Below are 26,435 nucleotides of genomic sequence, written 5' to 3'. Positions count from 1 at the left end.
GAGCAACCGGCCGGGCTAGCAAGGGTCGTCGCCGCCCGCTCCGAAACGGGTTCCCCACCCCTGCATGCACTCAAGCATGTTTCCCAAGGTGAGCCCGCGATGCGCTGAACCCGACGTCGGAAAGCCGGCCAGCGCCGCTGACCCGCTGTACCGTGCGTTCCTCTGCGCCCTCAAAATATGTCCTTTGCCTTATGCCAGGAGCGCTTTCTTCCCGACGCGTTGATCAGCAGCTTCCTAGACGCCACATGAAGCTAAGGCTAATTGCAGCAGGTTCAAACTAACGTTGTAGGTCCTTTCCAAAAACTGATACATCTCCATCACTACTACATACTTGGGGAGAGCTCTGTGGCTACGATGATTCGCAAGAGCCGTTAAAATCAAGGACAGCATACCTAAACCAAAAAAAAAAGTTGCACACTTATAATTCCCATCCGCGTGTTAAACGCTGCAATTCCTTGATGTTTTCTTTGCTTTCATTTGATGTTGGTCTTCTTCAATGACCAGTTTGTTATCGCCTCGGCTTTTGCGTTTTATTGGCTTTGCGGCAAGAGACGAGCCTGTCCAGTAGATTTGGCATTCTTGTGCTCGGTGTGCCTGTAAAACACACCTGCTCTACGTCAACTATGCTTTGACGCAAATAGAAAGACGAACGACGACACCTTTACCATACCTTCACTCGTTCAAGCCGACGGTTGTTTCAAGGAAGCCATGGTCATGTCCTGGCGAAGGCAGTAGCACGGTACTCAGTTGTACCTGACTTACTCACTACTTCTTTCGAAGTTGTAACGAAGATGAGATGAACAGTAGATGTTAAATGTTACAATGACCACGCCAAACTTCGCAAAGCCATTTCGTAACCACTCTAATGCAAATTACTGACTGTAAATGCCAAGGACAGCGTGCATCTTCAGTCTCGAAGCTGACGACAGATGACTACTCTAGACGGCTGGCTGTATCAACGACTGTCACCTTGGAGCCCTTGGAGAATCACACAAGTCTGTGTGGTACGGATGTGCTTCCCAAATACACCGATTTTTGTTCTGACGACATGCCACTCCCTAAAGCAGCCATTTCTCACCTCCGTATCACCCCCCACCCCTTCTCGCACTCACACTCGCACTCCTTTCCTTCTCACTAGGCGGTGTTTCCTCTCTCCTAGTCCAGGTGTGCAAACAGATTTGTTACTTGATTAGTACTGTAACTACGTGTGAGCGGCTCCCTCAAATAATTGCAGTCTCGTAAAGCAGCCAATGGTGGCCCATCTGCCACCAAAAAGGAGGAAAAAAGAAATACTCCGATGAAGTTGCGTTTCTTCGCGCAGGCGCTTCTCCTTCTGTCGTACACAGATAGATCTTCTAAATGTTACAAAAGCCTGTATTTTTGGTTGTCTTGCTGCAAAAAACGGGGAGCGGAACTTGAAGCGATCGGGAAAGTATTGCTACCAGACTTTACATTCGGAAGAAATGTTTACCGCAAGATGCTGCTCACGTGTGTGATCTGCATACGTAGCGAGGTAATCCTTGAAAGAAATGCCGACGTGTTCATTTGCAGAAAGGCTGGCTAGCTTATGTACTACGTACTTTCTTTTTCTTGAAGTAGATTCACTGCTAAGCAAAAATGTTTCTTCAGCATAGGAAGAAGGAATAATAATAAACGGCGAAACACGGAAACTCACGTTCGCAATAGTCAGCTCATGAGCTGCTCATGGCCTCACAGTAAACAGGCAAGTCTCGAAGAAACAGCGACGAACGCTCGGGAAATAAAGGAGGCAAAACGGTATTCGCAGCTCAATTCTGCTCGAGTGAGAAGAAACGCGCATTGAAACGCGAACGCGAATACGTGACTCGCTGCCTCGCTCAGTTCTGTGCTGCTGACAAAAAAATACTAATAAACAAGAAGAAATAAATGCGTGGTGCATGAGAAGGACCAGCGTGGTCGATGCGAAGGCGTCCGTAAATCGGCTGCGTATACTGAGCGAACGCGAAAACACGACGTGACGGTGGTCCCAAATTTGCCCAAGAGGTTGCGGGATCCAAGGGGTTGGGGGAGGGGTAGAAGTGAAGGACTGAGGAGCGGGAGGGGGCGATTGCCCTTCACTAACATCTTAGCCGGTACAAGGCATAGTGTTTTGGGGTGCTTGTATTGCGCTTCTCTATCACGTCACATTTTAACGGCGAGCAGGTGGTTCTTCATGCGTTCAGCTTTCCGTGTGTGCTTCTGTCCATACGAAAATGCAATTCTGCCATATGGTAACCTGCAAGACGAGCCCCGCTGGGGGAATGAATGAGAACTTACGAAAGACACAGGCGTCTAAGAAGGGGAATTTTGTTTCTCTTAAGTCGTTGGTGTTACAGCGCGAAAGCGCAGAAATAAATAAATAAATAAATAAATAAATAAATAAATAAATAAATAAATAAATAAATAAATAAATAAATAAATAAATAAATAAATAAATTGCTTTCAGAGCCACCACCGTGTTGTGTTAGACGTTGTAAGCAGTATTTATAAACGAGACATTCGTAACAGAGTATTTTTGGCTTTGCTCTTTATCTGGAACTGAGTCACCAAAAACAAATTGCTGTCCCTTTTTTTGTACTCACCGCTGCTTCTTTTCCTGTTTGATCTTTCTAGTGCTTGTAGTGTTTCTCTAGTGCTCGCAGTCCTCTATCTTTTCCTCAGAACACTCTGTCGTCGTTGATGTAATGTAAAAAAAAAATCGGACCGGGTAAATGAAACGTCACATAACGATGTCGCATAACTTGCTAGGTCGCCTAACAATTTAGTAACACTCTGCGCGTGCTTCCTTTCTAGGCGGCGCGGTACGCCTGTTCACGACAGCACGGTCAACTTATGACTCGCATAGAGAACAGGATGCTCCTTCTACCTCCATCTCCTGCCTGGCACGCAACATCGGCCCTGCCCCGCTGACGAGCATCCTCTGATCTTCGTGCTCAATGTAATCATGTGATGCGATTACCGGCTCGGTAGCCTTTGGTCTCTCTAGCGCAAGACAAGCCCATTCACTTTTCTCGTCACGGAAAACTACATTTCTCTGTGTCATCCGGCACCTGACATCTTTCAATGTCAAGCCTCCTTGGCGTAGGCGATCAGGCACTTCATCGCCTAGCTCAAGTTGACGCTCTCCTGCTGGACATAGTAACTGCTTGCTCTCTCCTTGGCTTTAGTTTTTGCCGCATCCGGCAATTCCGGTGTGTCAAGCAAAGCTTCCGTGTGGAGCGTACTCTTCACTATGAGGAGGAGGAGGAATAAACTTTTATTGCAGAACCAGCACTTTATGATGGCCGGGCCTACGCCTCCCACGAAGGGACGTCGAGGGCTTGCCTCGCCGCCGCCTCGCGGGCGTGCTGGGTCGCCCAGGTTTGGTCGTCGAGGGTGGAGCTCCGCAGAGCCTCATGCAACCTCGACGAGAGAGTCGTGGTGTTAGTCTGTGCGTACTGTGCTGGGCACTCCCATAGCATATGCGAAAGCGTAGCCGGGTGAATTCCACAGCACCGGCAGTTGGGGGTAGTGTAGACGTCCGGAAATATAAGGTGGAGGCGGGCGGGTGAAGGGTACGTGTTTGTTTGTAGTAGACGCAGGGTGGTAGCCTGCGCCCGGCTGAACTTTGGGTGAGGCGGGGGGAAGATTCGGCGACTCAGGTAAAAGGCCTTAACAAGATCGTTATAAGTTGTCAGACTGTCCCTGGTGTCCAACTCATCTCCAGTGACTCCGGCGCGGTTGACAAGGCCTCGCGCAATGGAGTGGGTGACCTCGTTGAGATTGGGGAGGTGTGGGTGGACAGGGCCCGCATGGGCCGGGATCCATGTTAGGGAGATGATGCTGTCTTTAGAATGTGGTGCCTGGCAGAGGATGCGAAGAGCTTGGGGACAAATACGCCCTTTGCTGAAGTTAATAACGGCCGAGCGAGAGTCGCACACTATGGTGTGACAGGTGGGATCTAAAGTGGCCAGGGCGATGGCCACTTCTTCAGCCGTCTCTGCAGTGGGGGTAGTGACGCTGCAGGCATGGTGTAGGGCTCCATCACGTGTGGCAACGGCCACAAATCGTGTGCCATGGGAGTATCGGGCTGCATCAACAAATGTGACGCCAGGTACGTTGGCAAGGGCTTTTATGATAGCTCCGGCCCGAGCTTGGCGCCGGGCCCTGTTATATTCAGGGTGCATATTCCTAGGGATAGGGTCTATGTAGATCCAGCTACGGATGTCGGTCGGGATCGGTTGTTTGGGGCCCTGTTGCTGATGGTAGGTGAAGCCAAGCGTGGACAGAATAAAGCGCCCCGTTTCAGTATGGGTGAGCCGCTCAAGCTGAGAGCGTTGTTGGGCTTCAATGAGTTCGGAAAGGTTGTTGTGAACTCCCAGTTGGTTGAAGAGTTCAGTGCTGGTGCAATGTGGGAGACCAAGTGCTTGCTTGTAGACCCCTCGTATGAGGGTGTCGAGCTTGTTCTGCTCAGCCCGGTACCAGTTGAGGTACGCAGCAACGTAGGTGATGTGGCATATGACAAAGGATTGGACGAGTCGGAGAAGGCTTTCTTCTTTGAGTCCTCCTCGACGGTTAGATATACGTTTAAGAAGTCGTAGGGTGTTTTGAGATTGGGCACAGATCTTGTTGAGAGCCAAGGCGTTGGAGCCGTTGGTAGAGATGGTGAGACCAAGAACCCGGATACTAGGGACGTTTGGGATAGGACTACCATCTTGAAGGCGTAGGGTGATGGCGTCACAGGGTCGGTGATCAGATTGGTGTTTGGGAGGGCGACCCCGCTGAATGGGCTTGTATAACAGAAGCTCCGATTTAGCCGGCGAACAGCGCAGTCCAGTCCCTTGGAGATAGGCTTCAACCGTGTCAATCGCCGTTTGGAGGGCCGATTCCACTTGACCATCACTGCCTCGGTACGACCAGATGGTGATGTCGTCGGCGTAGATGGTATGGTTGATATTGTCGACTTGCTGTAGCTGCTTGGCAAGGCCAATCATGACTAAGTTAAAGAGCATGGGAGAGATAACGGAACCTTGCGGGGTGCCTTTGCTGCCAAGGGGAAGCTGGTCTGATCGTAAATCCCCGGCCGAGAGGGTAGCCGTGCGATTGGAGAGAAAGTCACGGATGTAATTGTAGGCTCGCTCTCCCAGCTGGAGGTTCGAGACCTGATCAAGGATAGCTGCATGGGAAATGTTATCAAAGGCTTGAGTGAGGTCGAGTCCGAGAATGGCTTTCATGTTACGAGAACGATCGTTGAGCACTTGATGTTTAAGCTGCAACATAGCGTCTTGAGTAGAAAGGTGAGGGCGAAATCCAATGATGGTGTGGGGATAGAGAGAGTTGTCCTCGAGGTGACTGTTGATGCGTGCTAAGAAGGCGTGTTCCATCACCTTGCCTACGCATGAAGTGAGGGAGATGGGCCTTAAGTTATTGAGGCTAGATGGTTTGCCAGGCTTTGGTATTAAGATAACGTTGGCAGTCTTCCAGGCGGCTGGAAGGGCACCACTGCGCCAGCAATCGTTGATGTAGTCAGTCAGATGGGACACGGACTCGTCATCGAGATTGCGAAGGCTTTTGTTAGTGACCCCGTCTGGCCCTGGAGCAGAACGACCGTTAAGCTTGCGTAGAGCGGCGTGTATTTCAGATACGCTGAAATCGGCGTCTAGTGTTGGGTTGGGTCTACCGATGTAATTGCTGTGTGGACTGACTTGTCCCCTGGAGATATATCTGGTGCAGAGGTAGTCAAGCACCTGTTGTGGACCTTGCTTAAGGGTCTCCGTATAAAGGAGCTTCTGCAGCCGATCCTGTTGGGTGGTGCGGGTGGTGGTATTATCAAGCAGATGTTTGAGGAGTTGCCACGAGGAAGGGCGATGAAGTTGTCCATCCACCGTGTTACATAGCTCAGTCCATTGTTGCCGGCTGAGGATTTGACAATGCTCCTCGATGGCTGTGTTCAGTTTCGAGATCTTGCTTCTGAGGCGACGGTTTAGGCGCTGCCCCTTCCATCGAGCTAGGATGGAGGCTTTAGCCTCCAGAAGATGGGCGAGGCGGCTATCCATGCGTTCAACTGAGGCATCTGTAGTTACCACCCGAGTGGCCGTTTGAACATCAGTGCGTAGAGCTTGCATCCAGGTGTTAATGTCGGTAATGCCTTCTGCTGAGGTAGAACCTATGCGTATTTTTCGAAAAACATCCCAGTCGGTAATGGTGAATTCTTTAGTGGGGGCAGGGGCGGCAGCGAGTTGGGGTAAAGAGAGAGCAAGGATATAATGGTCGCTGCCCAGGTCTTGCTGGGTATTGGTCCAGTGTGCATTGATGATATGTTTGATGAAGGTGAGGTCGGGGGTAGAGTCCCGGGTAGTGGAAGTACCGAGGCGTGTAGGAAAGGAGGGATCCGTGATGAGCGTAAGGCCTAAGTCGTGGTAATCTTGCCAGAGGTTGCGAGCTGCAGCTTCCGTGCGAACGTAGCCCCAGCCTGTATGGGCGAGGTTGAAATCTCCGCCGATGAGTAGGGGGTGCGCTCCAGCTACGTGAAGAGCCTTCTTAAAGAGGGTGAGGAAGCGACACCTTGCTTTATCCTTGGGGCTATTGTATATGTTCAGAAGGAAGATGCATTCTTTCCGTTTACGATTGGGAATTAATTCGAGGAATAGATGTTCGATGTGAGGACTATTGAGATCATGTTCAATAACAGGAATACGACGCCGTACTAGGGTGGAGACCCGGCGAAGAGGGTGGGTGGTATGGAAGGTTTGATAACCGGGGAGCGTGGTCGAGGCGTTGTTGGTTTCTTGAAGTAGGATAGCATCCGGGCGGCGGGTATGTTGGCGTAGGTATTGATTGAGCACTGGTTGTTTTTGATGAAAGCCTCGGCAGTTCCACTGCCAAATGAGGGCGTCTTGATTAGTGTGAGCCATGGTGGGAGATGGTGGATGTCGCCATCGGCGTACCGGAAGGGTCGCAGACGGGGGCGGCATGGCTAGGAGGCGTGAGAATATGAGTTTCCAGGTTGGTCACGCGTTGGACAATACCAATGAAGGCTTGCTGGATGGAGTCCAGAGCATGTTGGAAAGTGCTAATAGTTGTTTGAAGTGAGATGAGCATGTCTTTAACTTCAGAGCGGACCTGTCCCGTGGCTCCATCTTGCAGCGCTCTCTTCTTGGGGGCGGGAGTCGAGGGGGCCTCCTGACTAGCGGCAGGGACGTTCTGTGCGATAGGTGTAGGGGCTGATGTTTGGGACTGTTTGAGGTCTCTAACCTCCTGCGAGAGTTTAGTTAGGAGATCGCGTAGGATGGCGTTCTCGCGCTTAAGCTGAGCTATTTCTGGGTTTTCTGGTGAAAGAGGAGGGTAGGTGACTTGTGTGTTGTCGATCTTACGACCCTCTCGCGAGGTGCCCATGAGAGCGTCTGCGAAGCTCACCTTGCTGTTGGTAGATGTGATGCGTGAAGCCGATGCAGACCGGGATCTTGAGCGTTGTTGCCTGGATCGAGATGGAGTTCTGGAGCGGGAACGGCTCCCCCTTGACGGTGTGCGGGAGCGTGGCCTGGTTCTGGTGCTGAGGGTGGAGGGGCCGGCTTGTTTATAGGTGGCTTGGCTGGTTGTTCGTCGTTCTCCGATACGCTTGCGGATGACGTACGGGGTTTTATATCGAGCGGCACAGCTTTTGTCCGCGGTGAGATGGGGACCACCACAGAGCGAGCACTTAGGGTTACAGTTATGGTCGGCGGGGGGGTTGCGGACACCGCAGCCCCGGCATATCTTGTTATTTGGGTAGGGACAAACGTCCATACGGTGTCCGAGGCGGCCACACTGGTAACAAATGTCAATTTGCTTCCGATATAGCGAACATGGGAGTAACGTGGAACCGTAGCAGACCTGATAAGGCACATCAAGTCCGTCAAAAGCGACGATCACTGTTGTAGTTGAAGCGATGCGCTTGGCTGCCAAGGCTGTCGGGTTTCGGGCAGTGACAATTTTGTTGTGGATCTGCTGGGGAGTCTCCGTGAGTGGGATCCCACGGATGACCCCCTTCGTCGTGTGCTCAGCTGCGGTTTCGTATGCATTGACCTCGTGGTTGACGCCGTTCACATGGATAGAGCGGATGCGAGCGTACCGGTCTGCATGGTCCGGGCGAGGTGTACTGACGACAACGATGTTTTGTTGCGTATTCGGGCAGACAGTGTCTTCTGAGCTTTCTTCGTCCGTGAGGTTCGCTGCTCGGAGAATTGCGGTGGTTACCACGGGACTGCCGATCTTGGCTATATGAAGGGCGCCCTTGGGGCGGATGACAATCTTGATGTCCTCCGTCGGAAGCGGCGGCATGCGGCCCGCCTTCAAAACTTGAGCTTTAACGGGCTGCCTCGCCCGAGAGCGGGGCCGGCTACTTGGGGCTTGAGATGATCCATTGGCCTGGGTCAAGTTGTCGGTGCCACGTTTTGAGCGGCGGGATCGTGCAGTGACCCAGCCAGACTGGGCGGTCACTTCATCTGGCGAAATATCCTGGCCGGCGACCTGGATCTCCATAGCGAAGACAGAGGTGCGGGATCACTCTGGTAGGAGATGTAAACGCCGCGCGCCGAGGCGCGACACGCCGCCGAGACCCAATCGGTGCAGTCGGAGGCTGAACGACCGGCCAGCTAGGCTTAGCGCGGCGGCGACGTGGCGGGTGGAGAAAAGGTGCGGTTCCCAGGAAAATGGAATGTCCCACCTGAAAGCGAGGTGTCCACAGAGTCCGGAGAACTTCAAGAATTGTTTGGTGAAAACTTTAGGTCGCTAAGCACAGAGAAATCCGCGATAACATTTGAGAAAGCCGGAGCCGACATGAAAACATTCGCACTCCTCGGCCTCTTCTTCTTCCCTCCTTCACTATGAGTGCCTCCTCTAAAACTCGCCGAAAGAGTTCTGTAGTGATGCGGGCTAGCTTTACTAGCGCTTCGCACTTTTGTGCTTTCTGAGAACGTCTGGTTTGTACGATGAGTCTGGAGTACTATCCGTTCACGTCTCTGTAACCTCTCTCTCTCTGTCCCCCCTCTTTATCTTCCCTTTCTCCCTTCCCCTAGGGTATGGTAACCAACCGGATTTTTGGCTGGTTAACATCCCTGCCTTCTTTATATATCTATCTCGCTCTCTCACCGCTTCATCCGCTGGTTTGTCTACACATTCACTCTGTTGCTCTGTCACTCTGTTGCTCGGTTGCTCTGAACCGCGGAAATAACTAGTTTCTCTTCAACCTGGCTCCTCAGAGCACGGACTTGCATATTCTGGCGATACGAGTGAGGCACGATCAGCTGATCGAACTCCGTTGGCCTGCGTTCTGGACACTTGCTCCACCGCAACGCCTTTCTCTTGATCGAAAGCCTACATTATTTCGTGCTGCACCTTCGCTTACATTACCCTGGATGTAAGCGAGCTGGGTCGTTGTTTCGCTCTCTGGCAAAAAGGTGGAACTGCTAATCTCTAGCCTCTTTAGGCTCTCTGACGTGGGCGCAACGATTGACTCTGTCGACTCGTAAACTGCTTCGTTTTGGACGCGCTCTCTAGCGTTTGCTGCGCTTGAGCCGCATTAAGGTCGCGCGTGTTACGCGCCCACGCTGCTCCAAGGCGGTGTGGTTCCATCTCGCAGTGTGAATTATCTACACCACGCTCTACCTAAGAGGTGCTACCGATCTCGCATTGCGGCGCCTCTGATGGACCATGGGAATTCAACGCTCGAACTACTGTATTGACAGCCACGTCACTCTGTTCAAACGCGGACGCGCTTTCAATCTCGGCCGTCTTAGCGCGCCGCGCCTCTGATTCCCGCTCGCCGCTTGAAAGGGCCGTTTCCGCTACTACTGCCTTTGCAGCGTGCTCATTGAGCTCTAACGCGGAGGCACTTGCGATCTCAGTGGGCTGCGCCTCTGACTCGTGTTCGCCGCTTGAAACTGTCGGCTCCAGGATGACTACTTTCGCAACCAGCTCCTTCGGCTCCTAAGCAGAGCCTCTCACAGTCTCCGCGTGCGTCTGGCTCATGTTTGCCGCTTGAAACGGCGTCGTTCCAAGTACTGCCTCCGCAACGAGGTTGATCGGCTTCGACGCGCGGTCGCTTTCGATCTTAGCGCGCTGCGGTACTGACTCAGCTGCGTCGCTTGAAACTGTCGTATCCTGACCTAATGGCGATTCAGCGAGCTCACAAGTGTTTACTCGTACTCGTGACTCGTACTCACGTACTGTTTCACTCAGTACGTGAGTACGTGAGACGTACTCACGTACTGACTCACGTACGTACTGTTTACTCGTACTCGTGACTTCGCACTGTTTCTGTTTCCGCGCGTTCACGCTCTTCGCGCTCTTGTTCTTTGCGGCTCAACTCCTGTCGGAGTTCTTCATTCTCTTTGTCCATTGTTTTCATTTCCTAGGGACTTTCTTCTTTCATGATGAGTGCCGAGCTTAGAATCATCTTCAAGAAGTATTTAATCTTCGGCCAATCATTTTTTGCTTTGCAACATGGTTAAACTAATGGTGGCAATCGTCATATCTTCCGCTGCATCTTGAGCAAGCTTTGAACAGAACTCCAACAGCTCGGCCTTTCGCAACCTTCCCAACATGACGGCACCTTTTCTCTTCGACGGTGCTAAAAGCTTTCTCCTGCGCCGGGCAGCCTTGTTGCCCATACGTGCTGCTCGACGACGGTCTTGTGCATGATCAAGCCACGTCACTTCAAGTAGGATGAAATGTGACTGAAATCTGCAATCCGCAATGTAATCTGACTAACCAAACAATAGCTACCGTCACCTCTGAGGGCTGAAACTTTCTCCTATCTTAGGGTACAGTAGGATTTGTAAAAACCGCCTCCAATTGGCTGTTCATCACCTGATTCGATATAGTTACTTAAAGCACCGTGTTCTCGCCCATATAGCATCAAGCTGCTGCGGGGCTCCTTCGATTTTTGCGAAAGACAAAGCCTGTTCTTATTTCGATATTTCCTACGTAACAGTGGCGCATTTATCGTTAGGATCAAGGGACTTATCGGGATTTAAGGGATTTATCGTCATTGTGATCAAGGGACCCGTGCGGGGCCCGAAACGTCTGTTCTTTGTTTTTATTTTTATTTCATTCTTGGCAAGTGCCCGTTTTTTTGGCACCATTTATCGTTAGGATTATCGAAATCAAACTTCTCAACAACGAAAGATAAATAAGACGTTGAAAGGCTAGTGCGCTGGTAGGTGCCGCTCTTTCTACAAAATGTGAAACCGTATCGTATTACGCAGTCGACGGCGTATCGAAAGAAGCGTCGTTTGTCTCCGCAAACAGAAAAAAACAACAACTAAAAAGCCACTGAATGCTTTTTCTCGGCTGGAATTGCATTACATGCGTGCTATTTCTTTGAACTTGTCGCCCGGGAAAATATTGGCGCCGCCATTAAAGTGCGCGATACCGCGCCCCGACCTTAAACGGGTGGCGGCGGCGTTTTCGCATCTTGATGCCGCAGCGTCAACCGTAATCCTTTGGTGCCATAAAACGCCTTCCAGAGCTCAAGAGCCTCTTTAGCATTCGCCGAAGCGGCGGGGTCGTCGTTTTAGGTGTCGGCATTGGGAATCTTTGTTTTCATTCGAGTTTATTTTTACCCTCGCACGAATTTGAGGCGATTGATTCGACAGGAAAAACGAAGAACACGTTCGTTGCCGTCGGCAGTCATCGTAGTCTTCGGATGAGCTCTGCGCACTATGCAGAAAGCACCAGAAAAGCCATAGGAGAAGCGTAGAGTTAAAGGTGGCAGATATACGCTGGTTCAATTTATGCTGCTAGACTTGTAATAAGTTGCCAAGTAGGGAACGAGGAGGAGAAGGAGGAGGGAGAGGGTGTCGATAAGATTTTTTTAGTTCGGTGGCCCTGAGTGTCGGGCAGTAAAGCGTGTCGAAAGGGACGTATGTAAATATGTTGGCATTGCCAAATTACTTGTTTACCTGCGTTTACATTCTACGCGTGTAATAATACATGGTACGCGAACAGCTAGCCCCCACTTCAAGTTTTTCTGTAATATGAGGAATTCCACGTTTGTTCAAGAGAAAAGGAACTTTTTCATTGACGAGATCATTCGACACTTTTCTGTCATTCTGACGATAGCATATGACAGCAGACGGTCACGTAACTTTAGGTAGAGGGAAAGCGACAGGGTATTACATGAGTGATGGAGTTTCATAGTACAATAAGTTGTTTGCGCGTCCTCTATTTATATCGGCATTCACAAATGCTTTGACTGAGAACCGGGCTTTAAAAAATATCAAAAAGATAACCATTCTAGCAGCGCCTGTGTGCTCTGCTGACAGTATGCGTTTTCACATTCCCCACATAAAGGAACGCACCAATGCTCCTGGGCCACGTGTCATATATAGGAGATATACAAGCGTGCACAGGTTCCTGTTTCCTTAAAGGTGGCGCCTAGCTTAATAATTTCTCAGCGTAGAAGGAAAACGGTGAAAGTGAGGGAATGCCCCCCCTGAACAATCTCGTGAGGAGCTGATGAGCAGTCTATTGCTCGGTGTCAATATCGACTTGGGCATTCGAACGCATATGAACGCACAAATGCTCCACAGATGCAACCTGAATACTTAGTTCTATCATGTTTGTTACGTTAATTTTTTTGTGTGCCAACACTTTGAAACATGTGCTCCGTTTAGAGCTTCGATTTTATTTACATATTGCGGTAAAATAGATAGAGATAAAAAAGTTGAAGCATCAATTTTGCGACTCTAGAACTAAAGCGATATTGCAGTACTCTAAACTGCATCTGTGGAAGGCTCTAGAGAACAGAAGTTTAATTATTTGTTTGCAGCGTAATATTGTTATTTTTGTTTTCGTAATTCCTGGAAATTATTATTGAAGATTGTATGTATACTTCAAAGAATAATGTATCGCATATTAGTACTGCCCTATCTAAATTCGTAATACGTACGGTTACATAATTGTGCGATGCGTTACTTAAAAATTTGCAAACAAAAGGCATAATTAAACAAAAAAAAATTTCCTAATTTCCGGCAGAATATCTACCACCCAAAACACTCTATATTTACAAGTATACTTGAAATACAACAGATTCGATGCAACTCGATTCACGGGTGGCCAACTCGGATCATTCCTGCGTTTCAGGTTCGTTTGAATAGGGAATGACCCACGTAACGCTCCTCCTTTAAGTCAATTGTAAGCGAAAAACAAGTAATGACCCGGATGCGACAGAACGCAGCGCAGCGTGTAAGCGAAGCGTATACGGCAAGAGCGGCGAAACGTTTCAAGCGAATTCTGGTATCAGAATCAAGTTGTGAGGTTCAACCTTCCAAAGCAGCCCTCAGGCTATAGAGACACCCCACAGCGGCTAATCTTCGGATGAACTTTGCCCGGCTTGTGGTTCTTTGACGCGTACTGAAATCTTGGTACAATAACTTTTCGTTTACCTCTTTTCTTTTTATGCGAAGCATATTACGAGGGCTCAACCCAGCTCCTCAGGCGCGGCGGTGACCATGAAATCACGTGACACCGTGACGTCACGACAGAGGAGAAGTGGCTTTGGCTCAACTCTTGCAAGACGGGCTGGGTGGGAATCGAACCAGGGTCTCCGGAGTGTGGGACGGAGACGCTACCACTGAGCCACGAGTACAACGCTTCAAAGCGGTACAAAAGCGCCTCTAGTGAATGCGGTGTTGCCTTAGAAACGCGCTGTTTCTAAGGCGTGCGTCTCTTGCTCAGGCGCACATTTCGTTGCCGCGCCGAACGCTGCTTTGCTCGACGCTCACCGCGTCCAATGCGGGGCGCGTAGTCGCTGCCCTGTAGCCCATTGTCTTACACCCCTTGGCGGGTCGACGGGAACGCTGTCGCGTTCCACTCTTGAAGGCGAAGAAGTAATGCATGAGTTGTTTCTTCGTCTAGCCGAACCAAATATAGCCAAGCAACAGCAGTTCACCAGGCTAAACAGTGGTTCAACAACTAAAATAAAGGCTAGTATGCTTCGCATCCTGGGCTTAACCTTACCTAAGCCACAGCCATTTTTTTTTGCTGCATCCCGTGTATTTTTTTTTTAATGTGGTCGACATGATGGATCGAACCCGCGATCTAGCGCTCCGCAACATAACGCCTAAGCCACCGAGCGACAGTGGTGGGCATGCTCACGTGATCACGCTCAAAAGCAGCGAAATTGACAGGTGGCCTATGGTTCGTACGTATTCGCATTGTAAACTGCGAATCGCTAAGCACCCATACGCGAAGTGAGAGAAAAAAAAAAGTGAAGGCCACTATTTCTTATTCCGTGTTGCTTGAGCCATTAACATTTCACAGTTTATAAACAAAAACACGACAGTCAAGGCAAAAGAGGCCTTACATGAATGGCAGCGCTTAGAGGCCAACTGTAAAAAAATTTTGCTTTGGCTAGATTGCTTATAAATTTGTAATACATACTAATGAAGCAATCTCGGCAAAGCTTCCCAGCTTTTCCTAGCTCCCACTAACTTAGGAACTGGGAAAAATACGGCGCATTTGTTTCATTTCTGGCAATTCAACCATGCTTGGTATACGTACCATAGATAATGTATTGAATCATCTTATCATGGTAGCCTGCATTTCATTTATTTATTGCTCCTAGCGCCGAATAATTGACAAACACGATTCTTTAAAAGTGGACGTTGCTTAGCCATGCATTCTGTCCTGTGCAAGAAGCGATATAACCTAAAGCTCGCTAATTCGCGGACAATTGATACATTGCTTACGAGAAAGCTATTAGTGGGACTGTTATATACGCCTAAAATCTCACTCGACCAACGTTAGGTAGGCGTACGTTTGGTTCTTCTCAAGGAACCGTTTAGACGACGAGAAGCGTTGAAGTGATATCGACAAAAAAAAAAAAAAAAACAGACTGCAGGTTCTGCTTTGCAGAGTGTTAAAAAGTAAAAGAATGTAATATTCCTCGATGTTCCCCTTTCAGTTATAACATTTAACTTGATATGCCTTCAGTAGCGTAGAAGTGTTGCGCTACTTCGATGTAATCATCTTTAATTTTTCCTCTAATGATATCAATATCTCGAAGACATGTCCACGGCCGCTGGTAAGTGTTACGCCAAATTACGTAAAACTACTACTTCTACTGAACTTCTACTGAAATACCTAGTTGATATTTTTCGTACTGTAACCACCAGAGAGTCTATGCGGAGTTAGCTCGCAATAATGTGGGAGATATACGTATACTGCACTTCCAATACTAGTGCGGCTATCAAGAAAAAACAAAAAGTGCCAAACTTTGCAATGAAGTTTTACTAAGCGCAAGTTAACTGCGGACATCGTCAAACGTATATTGTTCCCCTGTGACTCACGGAAAGAACGGGCACGTTGTGCCGAAGGCACTTTTTGAACTTCTTCGACGGCACGTAAACCTACACGGCCTCGGAGACCAATGTGCATTAGGGTGCTCTAATAAAGGAAATGCCGGTGATATCACTGGAAGACTTGCATCAAACGTATATGTACAAAAGCAGCATGCAATGGATATAATATTTCAAAAGTAGTTGAAACGACAAGCTCCATAAATTTAGCGCGCAACCTAGTTACAGATAGAGCGCACTTGCACGTAGCCATCTAATGAGAAGTAAGGGTTATAACGCTTCGAGGGAGACATTTGGAGTAGCTCGTTCAGGAGTTGCTTTAATTCCTTCATAAATTCACGTCACAGATACGCTTAAGTTTAAATGACCGTTGTATGGGAAAAACGTGACACTCCTTCGAACTCTTCCTTCACAACAATTTTTTACTTCCTTCTCCTGATGAGCTGTGCGTATATTGGTCTTTCCTACATTGTTGCAGCCGTCTTGCAGCCGTAGCCTGCACAACTCTGCAAATGACGACGCACCGGGGGGGGGGGGGGAGGGGGGAGGGGCAGGCTTGAATTACATTGCGTATTTCTTGCGAGCGCGAAGGATCGGGGTATTAATAAGCGTGTAAAGAACTGTTGCTGCCGCACTGTCAACCGTGAATATTGAAGTATTGCGAGAACTAGTAAGCGTAGTGAGTAAAAACCTAAGGTAAGCATGCAAGCATACAAGTGTGCGAAACTAACTCAGCCACATACTTAGCAAGTGCTGCATCATTTTTAGATCCTTGTTTGTAGAATTTCAGCAAGTGAATAAGCCTTAATGTCTCGAGAATGAACGACAGTATATAATGACGAGAGAAGTTGCTGTCACACTGTCATGACTTTCAAGAGCTAATATGGCAGTGCTCATGGCCAAAAAAACGTGATGTAAAAACGCATCACGTTTTAGCATCAAAATTCCACATCCTCGATAAACGTGACACCTAAACGTTGCCACGGCGGCCGCATTTCGATGGGGGCGAAATGTGAGAAAACCCGTGTACTTAGATTTAGGTGCACGTGTAAGAACCCCAGGTGGTCCAAATTTCCAGGGCCCCTCTCTAAGGCGTGCCTTATAATCAGATTTGGATCAGATCAGTTTCATAATAGATCATACTAGTTTCATAATAGATCAGGATCAAATCAGATCATGATCAGTTTTGGCACGTAAAACCCCATAATTTTTTTTACACCTAATCTTTAAGCGTGGCACATTGTGTCACATTTAATAAGCGGGACGCAGTTCAGCAAGAGGAAGAAGAATACCAGAAGAAAAAAAAAGAGGAAGAGTTGGTTCAGCTTAAGAAAGATGACCTCTAGGGGGTTTCTGACATGACCGTTCGCTCCAGCCTCGACTATTGATTGAAAGCAATTTTGGCCGAAGGAAAGAGAAAATGAGCCAGGAGATTATGAGCTGACCTCCCCCCCCCCCCCTCCCCCCTCCCCAACTCTCCATGTCTGCAGCCTCCTTCCTTTTCATCTCACCAGTTCTGTCTACCCTTTTATAGAAGCCGAATCGACCGACCTCCCTTGGAGGCCCAGACGAAAATTGTGGTCTCGTCCTTAGCCGAGCGTTGGCCGAATTCCGCTCTTGATTGAGTGCACGAAACGGGCAAAAATATCGATTAATTTTTTTTGTTTACAGCAAAAAATCTATATGGCGCTGTGTTCCTTTGCTTTAAATTGAGGGAAACACGGTTAAGGCTGGAGATGGAAATTGAAGAAGACGAGCAAAACAAGAACGAGGCAAAAGGTTCTCGTTTTGCTCATTTGCTTGAAATGAAAAGTGTATCGTTAAAACGTGCTCGTTCGCAAATAAATGCGAATGAATGTTATAATACTTCTTCCATCATGAGTCCAGCGCTCTCGTAAGCTGTTGAACTCCGTTTTCTTTCGACTTTATTATCTACACGAGAATATTCTCGAGCAAATGACGTTGGACAAATATGTGGGAAATGCTCCGGACAAATAAATACCTGTGAATGTAAAGGGATACAATCTGTTAAGGTAAACCTCTCGTTCCAGTTTACCAGAAGCGAGAGAGCCCCATGTAAAAGTATGAACAGACTGTCTAAATGTAGGAAAAGGGTTATTGTTTTAAGTCTGACCTCTCCAAGAAGAACAAAGAAAGTTTTCGGTCTCGAAGATTTCCTATAGTTTGGATAAAAATTCACGAGAGATTCTTCCCTCACTGCTATGAAACTGACTTTGCTGTGCCTACAATACGTACGGTTTTAGAGAAGAATGTTTCGTTTTCGGAGCACGTATTTCTAGGATTACCGCAAACAGTTGATTGATTGTTGGGGTTTCACTTTCTGAAGAAACAATGGAACATTGAGAGACGACGCGGTGGAGGACGCCTGATTATTTTTTATCATCGCGGATATTTCGGAGTGCACCCTAAGCTAAGCACAGGAACAAATTTTCATTCCGCTCACACGGGAATATGGCAGGCAGGGCCGTGAATCGAATCCAGGGCGCTGCACTCTGCAGCAGGACGCCATAACGACAAAGCCTCAGCGAAAGCTTATGGCAAAGAATTTTCTATGGGCTTTTTCATGTGCGCGCTTGCGCATGTCGCCGTCGTTCCCCCTCCCCCTCCACACACACACAAAAAGGGGGGGGGGTAGTGGGGGGGGAGGCATAGATAGGAGTCCTAATCGCTTCGAGCCGTGTAGTGTGTATAGTCTACGAAACCTGTCACGGGCAGCGCGCAACCCTCCTCATAAAGGCGGCGGCATTCATTACCAACTTTTCCGCGGGTCGTGTAAACACTCCTCTCGCGTTAAGCGAACGTGTTTTTACTCGCAGGCTGCGGCGTTGCTGCCGGGCCCCCGGCCAACGAGAGCCGAATCGTGGGCGGAACGCCGACCGACATCGACCAGTGGCCCTGGCAGGTGATACGTTACGCTTCGAACACTGCGCCGTGCACTGCACGTTACTGAACAACATGTCCGCTTCCCGTTAGCAGGCTGCGCGGTGTATAGGTTCAGCAAAACCACACGGAAAAATACTGCTTGATGACAGTGTGAAGCTGCAGTGCATGGAGTTGTGAGGAGCACGGTAGCTCGCCTTCAGCGCTAGCCGCACGCATAGCGTGGCCTCCCCCACAGGGTGCCTCTGCGTCCTCGGCAGAGACGGTAGTTTAGAATGAAAATAGCGCACTCTAGCGGGACAGGCACGGAGTAGAGACGCAGTGCTGTGACTATCTTTTTTTGATTGTCCAGTTAGTGTGTGATCTTTTCGTCCTAGATGACCGCGTGCCAACTGAAAAAAGAAACTTAGAGAACATAGCGTACGAGCGTTTTTGCACGCCACAGCAATGATGGCCATCATGCAAAATAAAACTGGGAAGGTCCATCTATATCCAGGGACTGCGTGTAGTATATGTTAGAACAGCAGTTTTTGATACAATTGTATTGGAAAGAAATGCGCGATCTCGTAATAAATAGAATAAGAGTACTTCTTGATGGGAGGTTAGGCAGCTTTGGTGTTGTAAGTTTGAGGCGTGTAGACTCCTTTTAACTCTACCATGTGCTTCTGCAGGAATTCATTTAGCGATTTTCGAATTTTATTTATTTCTGTTAAATTATGCGGTCTAACTTGGGAACCTTCTTTGTAGCGCACAAATGATCAACGTACAGGGTACAGCCGAACACGTCACAGAAACATTAAAAAGTTTAGTGAGGTTAATTAGTAAGATGATCAGCTTATTTCAGTCTAATGCACTGCGATGATCTCTACGCCAGCGATTTCCCTCTCTTATCCTGCGCTTATCCGATCTATCCTGTGCCTCTGAATTTTCTAAACTTATCGTTCCATCTAATACTTCGTCGCTCTTAAGTGCGTTCCCGTTCCGTTCACACTCATTATTTTACGCTAGTTAACCATCGGTTATGTGTTGCACGTGTCACACAGGCTTCCGAATAGCAGTCCTTTTCTTTTCTTAATTTCAACAATATCATCAGCTCGCCACGCTTGATCTTTATCCACGCTGCCACATTAGACAGAACCATTCAAGGACGAAATACAAGAACACCTAAATAAAGTATTTTTTTTCATTGAAATATGAAAATTACATCGAGATCAAGGATATTGAATTAAAAAGAACATATATTGCGAAAACTTCTTCAGCAATAGCCTTCATGCCTGTGGGCCACACCAAGCAAAACACTGGAAGCGAGCTTCGCCCCAAGGTACTTCAGGCTTCCAGTGGAACTTGCACACACCGTTTTCGTCGAATGTGAAATAGAGGTGCACATTTCACTCGCTCTACATTACCTGTGTGACACCAATGCGGCCGGGGATTCGGCATTGGTTTTTCTCCGTGTTTCATGCATTCGAAAGAGCCACGGGCCAAACATCTTCCTCGCCCTCTGTTCCTGCTTTGTATCTAGCAAATGGCGATAGCTGCCTATCATTCAGTGATGGCCGAAGAGAGTTAGCCAGAAACTCCGTACTCGAAACAAATTTTCCAAGAGTGAGTGAATAAACTTTATTTCGCAGACCAAGTAGTTGGTGCCCGGAGTTGGACGGCCACCCTATTTCAAGTAGCCGTGGCCCTGTGCCGATAGCCAACCCTATCCAGCAGCCGTAGCTGGTCCTCAGGACTGGGGCCTCTCAGCTGGGCCTCCCAGGGGCCTTCTGTGGGTGCTTCGATAGAAAAAAGATATCTTCTGGTGTGTCGCCTGCAGGCAAAATTCACCCATAAAGGGCGAACTATATGTATATGTATCGTTCCATAGTTCGTCCCTAGCTTTCTGTTTCAGTTGCTTTATTGTTATTCTCCTTTTAGTAGGTAAACAGCCATCTCTTTATTGCCTCTGCTTTGGCAAACTTGAGCAATACCCGGAAGATAACGCTTCCCTTGGGTCAATAGTTTTACTGCTGCATCGGTATAAGGGCCACGTTGTGTGATTTCCTTGCTGTGATGCAACCGTAACGAACGGAAACAAGATCTTGCGGCTATAGAGAATAACCGCCATGTAAGGAATGGCTCGCTGCTTGTGATACGAGGGAAAAAGCAAATGAAAAAAGCAAAAAAGCAAATGCGAACTATTCCAAAACAGACTGGTCGTGTCTGCAGTTGTGAGCACGAACATTCTCAATATGACAGGAAAAAAGCTCACTAAGAATTTCAAGCGATATGGTTGGCTTGTTCGAATTTCCTGTTTTCCGACGAGACCACAATACTATATATTACATATTAAAGAAAAAGAAACACGGAAAGTGGCTGAAGTGACCTTGTTTCTTTTTCGACATTCTATACTAGCCTGTCGCGACTACACGTCTTCACATTACGCCCACTAACCACCTCATTGGAAACTGCGACCGCTACGCCTAATTCTTGGCAGCCTAACGACTGACAAAATTGCAACTGTATACCAATTAGCAACGTTGACTGAATGTGAAACTATATGTTGTAATATACCGCTGATTTAATTAATATAAAATTCTCTGTGCGTTGTTTCAGGAACCCGAACACAACCAGAAGATACGTATCTAAATTGCCAGCACCATCTCGGATAGCTTTTCCTCTCACTGCAACGTTTGCTTGACGGCACGGGCAACTTTTGTCTAATTGGCGCCTGCTCGTTGCGTAATGCGATTAGGTGTCAGATGATAGACGAAGGAAAGAAAAGCACATTGAACATGACAGCCACGAGAGCGTGGGCTCTCTTCATTCCCTCAGCTTTATCCATTAGCGCTCTTGCAGCGCCGGAATGCTCTGCTGCGGGCGCTCACTGACTGCACTGCGCATTGCAGCAGAGCCCTCGTGAGCTTTGCAACATCGCGTCTGACATGGCGTTCCTCGACTGCGACTTCTGATGGCTCATCGCGGCAGACCTGTGCGTTCGCTTGCTCGCCTATCTTCTTGTGCGCCGCGAGCAATGACAGTGTCGCGTAGGCTCTGAATGCTCTTCAGGGCATCCGTGCTTGATGAAATAATCGCGCAGCGCGTGTTTGGTGCCGTGGTACATCTATCTATCTATCTATCTATCTATCTATCTATCTATCTATCTATCTATCTATCTATCTATCTATCTATCTATCTATCTATCTATCTATCTATCTATCTATCTATCTATCTATCTATCTATCTATCTATCTATCTATCTATCTATCTATCTATCTATCTATCTATCTATCTATCTATCTATCTATCTATCTATCTATCTATCTATCTATCTATCTATCTATCTATCTATCTATCTATCTGTCTATCTGTCTATCTATCTATCTATCTGTCTATCTATCTATCTATCTATCTATCTATCTATCTATCTATCTATCTATCTATCTATCTATCTATCTATCTATCTATCTATCTATCTATCTATCTATCTATCTATCTATCTATCTATCTATCTATCAGTCCATCCGGCTTATCTAATCTAATATAATCTTATATAATCTCAAAAATCTAACCTGACACGATGTCATGTATTAGGGTGTTCGTGAGTGCAACGAGTGCAGAAACGCAGGGGTTACGGGAGGGGGAGGAGGAAAGACATTATTGATTAATCAAAGGAGGGGAAGAGGAGGAGGAGGAGGAGGAGGAAAAACTTTAATCTGGTCCTGTACAAGGTGTTGCCACCTGCCTGGCTAGTTCCATGTTGGGACCGGGAGGTCAAGCCTCCTAGCCCTATCACGGGCGTACTGGACAGCCAGGACTTGAGGGATATGATCAGGAGATCTGATCATTCCTAAAAACCGATTCCGGGAAATGCCAGGGCCGAGCGACCCACACTCCCAGAGCAGATGTTCAAGCGTGCATATCTCCTGTTTGCATGCTTTGCATATAATATTCATGTCTGCAATGTTATACCATTTCTTTATTTGTGCAGGTGAATAATAAGACTCTGTCTGTAATTGTCTAAGTGTAACTGCTTGTGCTCTGTTTAGCCTATAGTGAGGGGGTGGAAACTCCCTCCTTCCCATGTAGTAATGTTTTGTAATTTCATTGTATGTAATGAGCGTATCTCTATGTAAGTTCTCCAATCCAGCAGAATCAAAACCATATGTAAAAGCGGCCCGGTCTGTAAGGTCGCGGGCGACGCTGTTGGCCGATTCATTTGGATTGACGGGAATGCCATCAAGTGAACCAAGGTGCGCCGGGAACCAATAAATGTAACGTGTAACATTTGTTTGCCTTTTGTTAATTATTCTCGCAGCGGAAGAGGAAAATGAGGAAAAGTGTAGGCTGGGAGGGACGCGGCTGGGTTCCGGAAAGGGCATCGGTCAGAACTTTGATAAATACGCCGCCTGTTGTCTGCCAACTGCAGGTGTCGCTGCACCACCGTCGTCCTTCGTCAGGCGCTCCTGGACGTCGGCTCTGCGCGGCGAGCCTCGTGTCGGCTACATGGCTCCTCACCGCAGCTCACTGCCTGCTAGAGTGAGTGAGTGTGCGTGCGGTGCCGGTCATTTCCCATCGAACAAACACAGATCATTGTGGTCTCGCTGAAGTTTCGCGGCTCACTCTGTAGAAAATTGCGGCAACTCAAATTACATTGTAGATCTGTATCTTACTTTGATAAAGTGATCATTGCAAACAGTGCAGTAAGAATGCTTCGGTGAAGTACTGACATATGTGTAACAAGTATCGAGTTGAGTTTACGGGATTAGAAAGGATAGAGAAGCTTTTTGTTTTGCTCGTGTGGCAGAGTTGAAGAATAGCAAGGTTGTACGTTTTTTTTTTCGCCAGCTTCCTAATTTAAATACTTATCTGACATATTAAGCGCTAAAACTATTCTTGTGTTATTTTCACTCATCAGTATTCTTTACTTTGACTGCGTTTGTTTTGTTTAAATTCATGCGACCCTTATCTAATACAAGTATTTGTTTGTTTCACGTCTACGTGTATAGAAAAATAGAAGCCGGTAACTACGCTAACGCATCCCTGTTAAAGAAAAATCAGCGCTCATACTTTGTGCACAGCCCTCGTTGACACCGGATTCGAGAGCATCGCATGTGGACAATTCATCCGCGTTAAAGTATGAATGATTTTGTGTCATTAAACAAAATAATGAAGGGAAACTGTCTTCTACCATGCTATATCTTATCACAACAAAGTAATAATATAACATTGTATTATTGCAGCCTCAGTCTGCTAAAGTGGTCGCGGTGGTCAAAGGTCATGTAGAGCCGTTAATAATAAATTGCCGACCGCAAGAATTTTATGCAACCGGATTTTTAGCAGGACCACAAGCGGCCTATTGTCTAATCGTAACGGACGTCCTAAAGCGCCTGCAATCTCGTTAAGAAGCAAAGCACCGAACTGTCAGCGCTGACACCGTCCGCAGCCCCGCAGCGACCGACGGAGCGGGGCGCCTGCTGCCGGCGGGCCTGTGGCTAGCCTGCCGTGCCGGCAAGTGTGTGCGCCTGCGCCGGCTTGCCGTGCACGCCAGGTTCCGACGTCACAACTACACCCACGACGTGGCGCTCGCCGAGCTGGTGCAGCCGCTTCCTGAGCCCGCTGCGCCCATCTGCCTGCCCTTGTCCTCCGGAGGGTCCGGGGCCGTGGGTCGCCGCTGCGTCATCACCGGCTGGGGCGCCCGGCGACCGCTGGTTGGTCGCGCCCCACAGCTGCACCAGGCGGCGCTGCCGGTGCTGCCGTGGGACCTGTGTCGGCGAGCGTATCCGTGGGCCGCGGCGCTACGCCGCTGGCTGCTGTGCGCGGGCCTCTGGAAAGGCGGCCGGGGTCCCTGTCACGTGAGGAGTTCCCCACTACCCCGTCCTTGCGTTTGCGCAGTAGACATATATCCCGGGCTAATGATATAAAATGAAGGTGGACGCGCAAGATATATAGTCCTATTTCGCCCCCCCCCCCCATCCTTGCACGTACGCCCGCGCGCACAACTGCCCGTGCAATACTGAAGGGATGGCTAAAGCGTGTTTCTCCTCACAACGTATCGTATTACGGGGAAGCCGAATGTCAAGAATGCTGTTTAGAGAACGTTATTGAAGTGCCTCGCACAATTTGCGCGCTATTCCCAGTGGAAGAAAGAGCTCTAGCGCATTCTGGCGATCTGGTACCGGTTTGGTGCGCGTACCTCAAACTCTTTTGACAGAAGAAGACACTTTATTATCGCCAACAGAGAATAGCTATAGCAGATCTGATTGCAAAGCCTCTTCTTACAATACCTCCCCGCAGTCGTTTTCTAGAGGTAGAAGCAGAAAATATAATTACAAAAAGGAAAAAAAGAGTAATTTCATAAACAAACATAGTCACTTTAGTCAGCGCTCTTGAAGCCATCGAAATCTGTGATCTTCGTCTTTAGCACATGCGCACTGTGCGGGCTTTTCTGTGCCGCCATCAGAAATACGAAGCGAACACACACTTCTCCGGTATTGCCAATATGAAGAAACCACATCGAGTCACATCCACGGTAGAGCCACACTACGCATATAGAGCGGCTAACCACGGAATCCACGGCACCAAGAAAAGTCAACGAAAGTCGCCTTGGCGATAACGCGTGCAACTGGTGAGAAAACCCGAAAAGGAAAGGTGCAAATGGTGATGCTTGTCACGGTGACGCGCGGGCATGCTGCTTCCAACGAGAGTGAATACTTCAAGACGCTTGTGCGGTTGCATCCAATTAGGTGCATAAATTGAAGTCTCCATGTCTGCAACACCGACTGTTTTACAGGCTGCCACAAGATGCGAGATGGTTCGCCTGCTAAGTTTAAATTTGTTCGGTGCGAAACATGCGAATACCAAGGGATTGTGTTGTGCTAGATGCCGACTTCAGTTTTCCTTAAACGAGTGTGCAAACTTTGTGCGGGTTAGCAAATAGTGTGAGAGTCATTTTGGATATTATTACCTCGTATGTGAGTACTAATAGTTTCAATACCAATGTTTTTCTTCGGGCGAACGAATTCAGGCTATAACAGGAATCCAAAACCAGCCAATCGTAAGGCTGCTGTTCGTTTAAGGTGATTTGCGTTTAGCGACATTCTACTGCGCACATCTGCGCTACGGGGCAAGGTGCACGAAAAAAACAAACAAACAGAAAAATGTGTTCATCTTCCTCATCATCCTTGATCTTGTTTGTAAAGCGGAGTCAATATTGTGAAAGTGCGAGCACTAAGCTTGCTTTACTTGTCAAACAATGATCAGACGTGTAAGATTTTGAGCAGATGTAGATCTCTTGTAGATTAATCGTTTTTTTTAATAATTATCGAGTGGACGTAGTTTGTTTTTTCGCATATCCACAGAGTGAGTATGCGGATCGATGAACGCGCAATCTGGTTTCATTACATCGAAGCAACCGATTCCAGGGTGACTCGGGCGGGCCGCTCCAGTGCCAACGCAGCGACGGCCGCTGGCAGCTGTCCGGCCTCGTATCCTGGGGCGCGGGCTGCGGTCGTCCGGGCCGACCAGCCGTGTTCGTGCGCGTGGCCGCCTACCGACGCTGGATACGAGACACAACCAAGCGCCTGCAGCACCGAAACCAAGCCACGCCGCGCGACAGAGACCATTGGCCGCAAGATGCCGTGCGCGACGACGGCACGGGCCGCCCGCTTTTCTCGGTGTTGTCGTTTCGCGCTTTCGTGCCGTGACGGCCGCCGTGTGTCGATGACTTTGTGCGTCGTCAGTGTCGCTCGCACCCTGCGCAGGGAATACGTTCTCCCAGCTCTGATGCTTTTCTTTTTGTTTTCCTTTTCTTTCTTTTTTTTGTGGTCCCAAACCAGTTTCAATAAATACAGCGTCGAAGAGAATGCCTCAGGTATTCCGCCATCGTACGAGGTAGTCTAAGCAGGGAATCGTTCAGTTTGAATTTGGCTCGGTGAGATTAGTATAAAGTGGACAAGCTGCGCTTCGCACGTCGCGGTTGTTTCCAGGGTTTCCTGACAACTGAAAAAAAGGAAAAAAAAGATAAAGATGATCTCGTATCTCTGGCTACTCCTATATTCTTTTTTTTTATTAATGCGTGTTCATTGCCGCAAGAAATGTTCGGAGGCTACGGCCTTCCAATACACGAGTATTAATGAGTGTTGCGAGTTTTATCAACCTGCTCCAGGCGCACACAAAACCCTACAAGTTAACGGGATTAAACGTGTACATTCA

At 48.3% G+C, this 26,435-nt stretch overlaps 1 protein-coding gene across 1 annotated transcript; it reads left to right on the top strand.

Moving 5' to 3' along the window:
* Positions 1-3: 3 nt before the first annotated feature.
* Positions 4-26,435, top strand: LOC135899509 (trypsin-4-like; the record flags this gene model as incomplete). Its single annotated transcript, XM_065428783.1, has 5 exons — positions 4-88; positions 18,176-18,261; positions 22,651-22,760; positions 23,668-24,076; positions 25,646-26,435. Coding segments are annotated over 5 exons (972 nt in total), but the record flags the coding sequence as incomplete, so codon positions are not given.

The sequence above is a fragment of the Dermacentor albipictus genome, chromosome 4 (assembly GCF_038994185.2).
Source record: "Dermacentor albipictus isolate Rhodes 1998 colony chromosome 4, USDA_Dalb.pri_finalv2, whole genome shotgun sequence".
Classification (NCBI taxonomy): domain Eukaryota; kingdom Metazoa; phylum Arthropoda; class Arachnida; order Ixodida; family Ixodidae; genus Dermacentor; species Dermacentor albipictus.
This window is presented reverse-complemented; position numbering and strand designations above follow the sequence as displayed.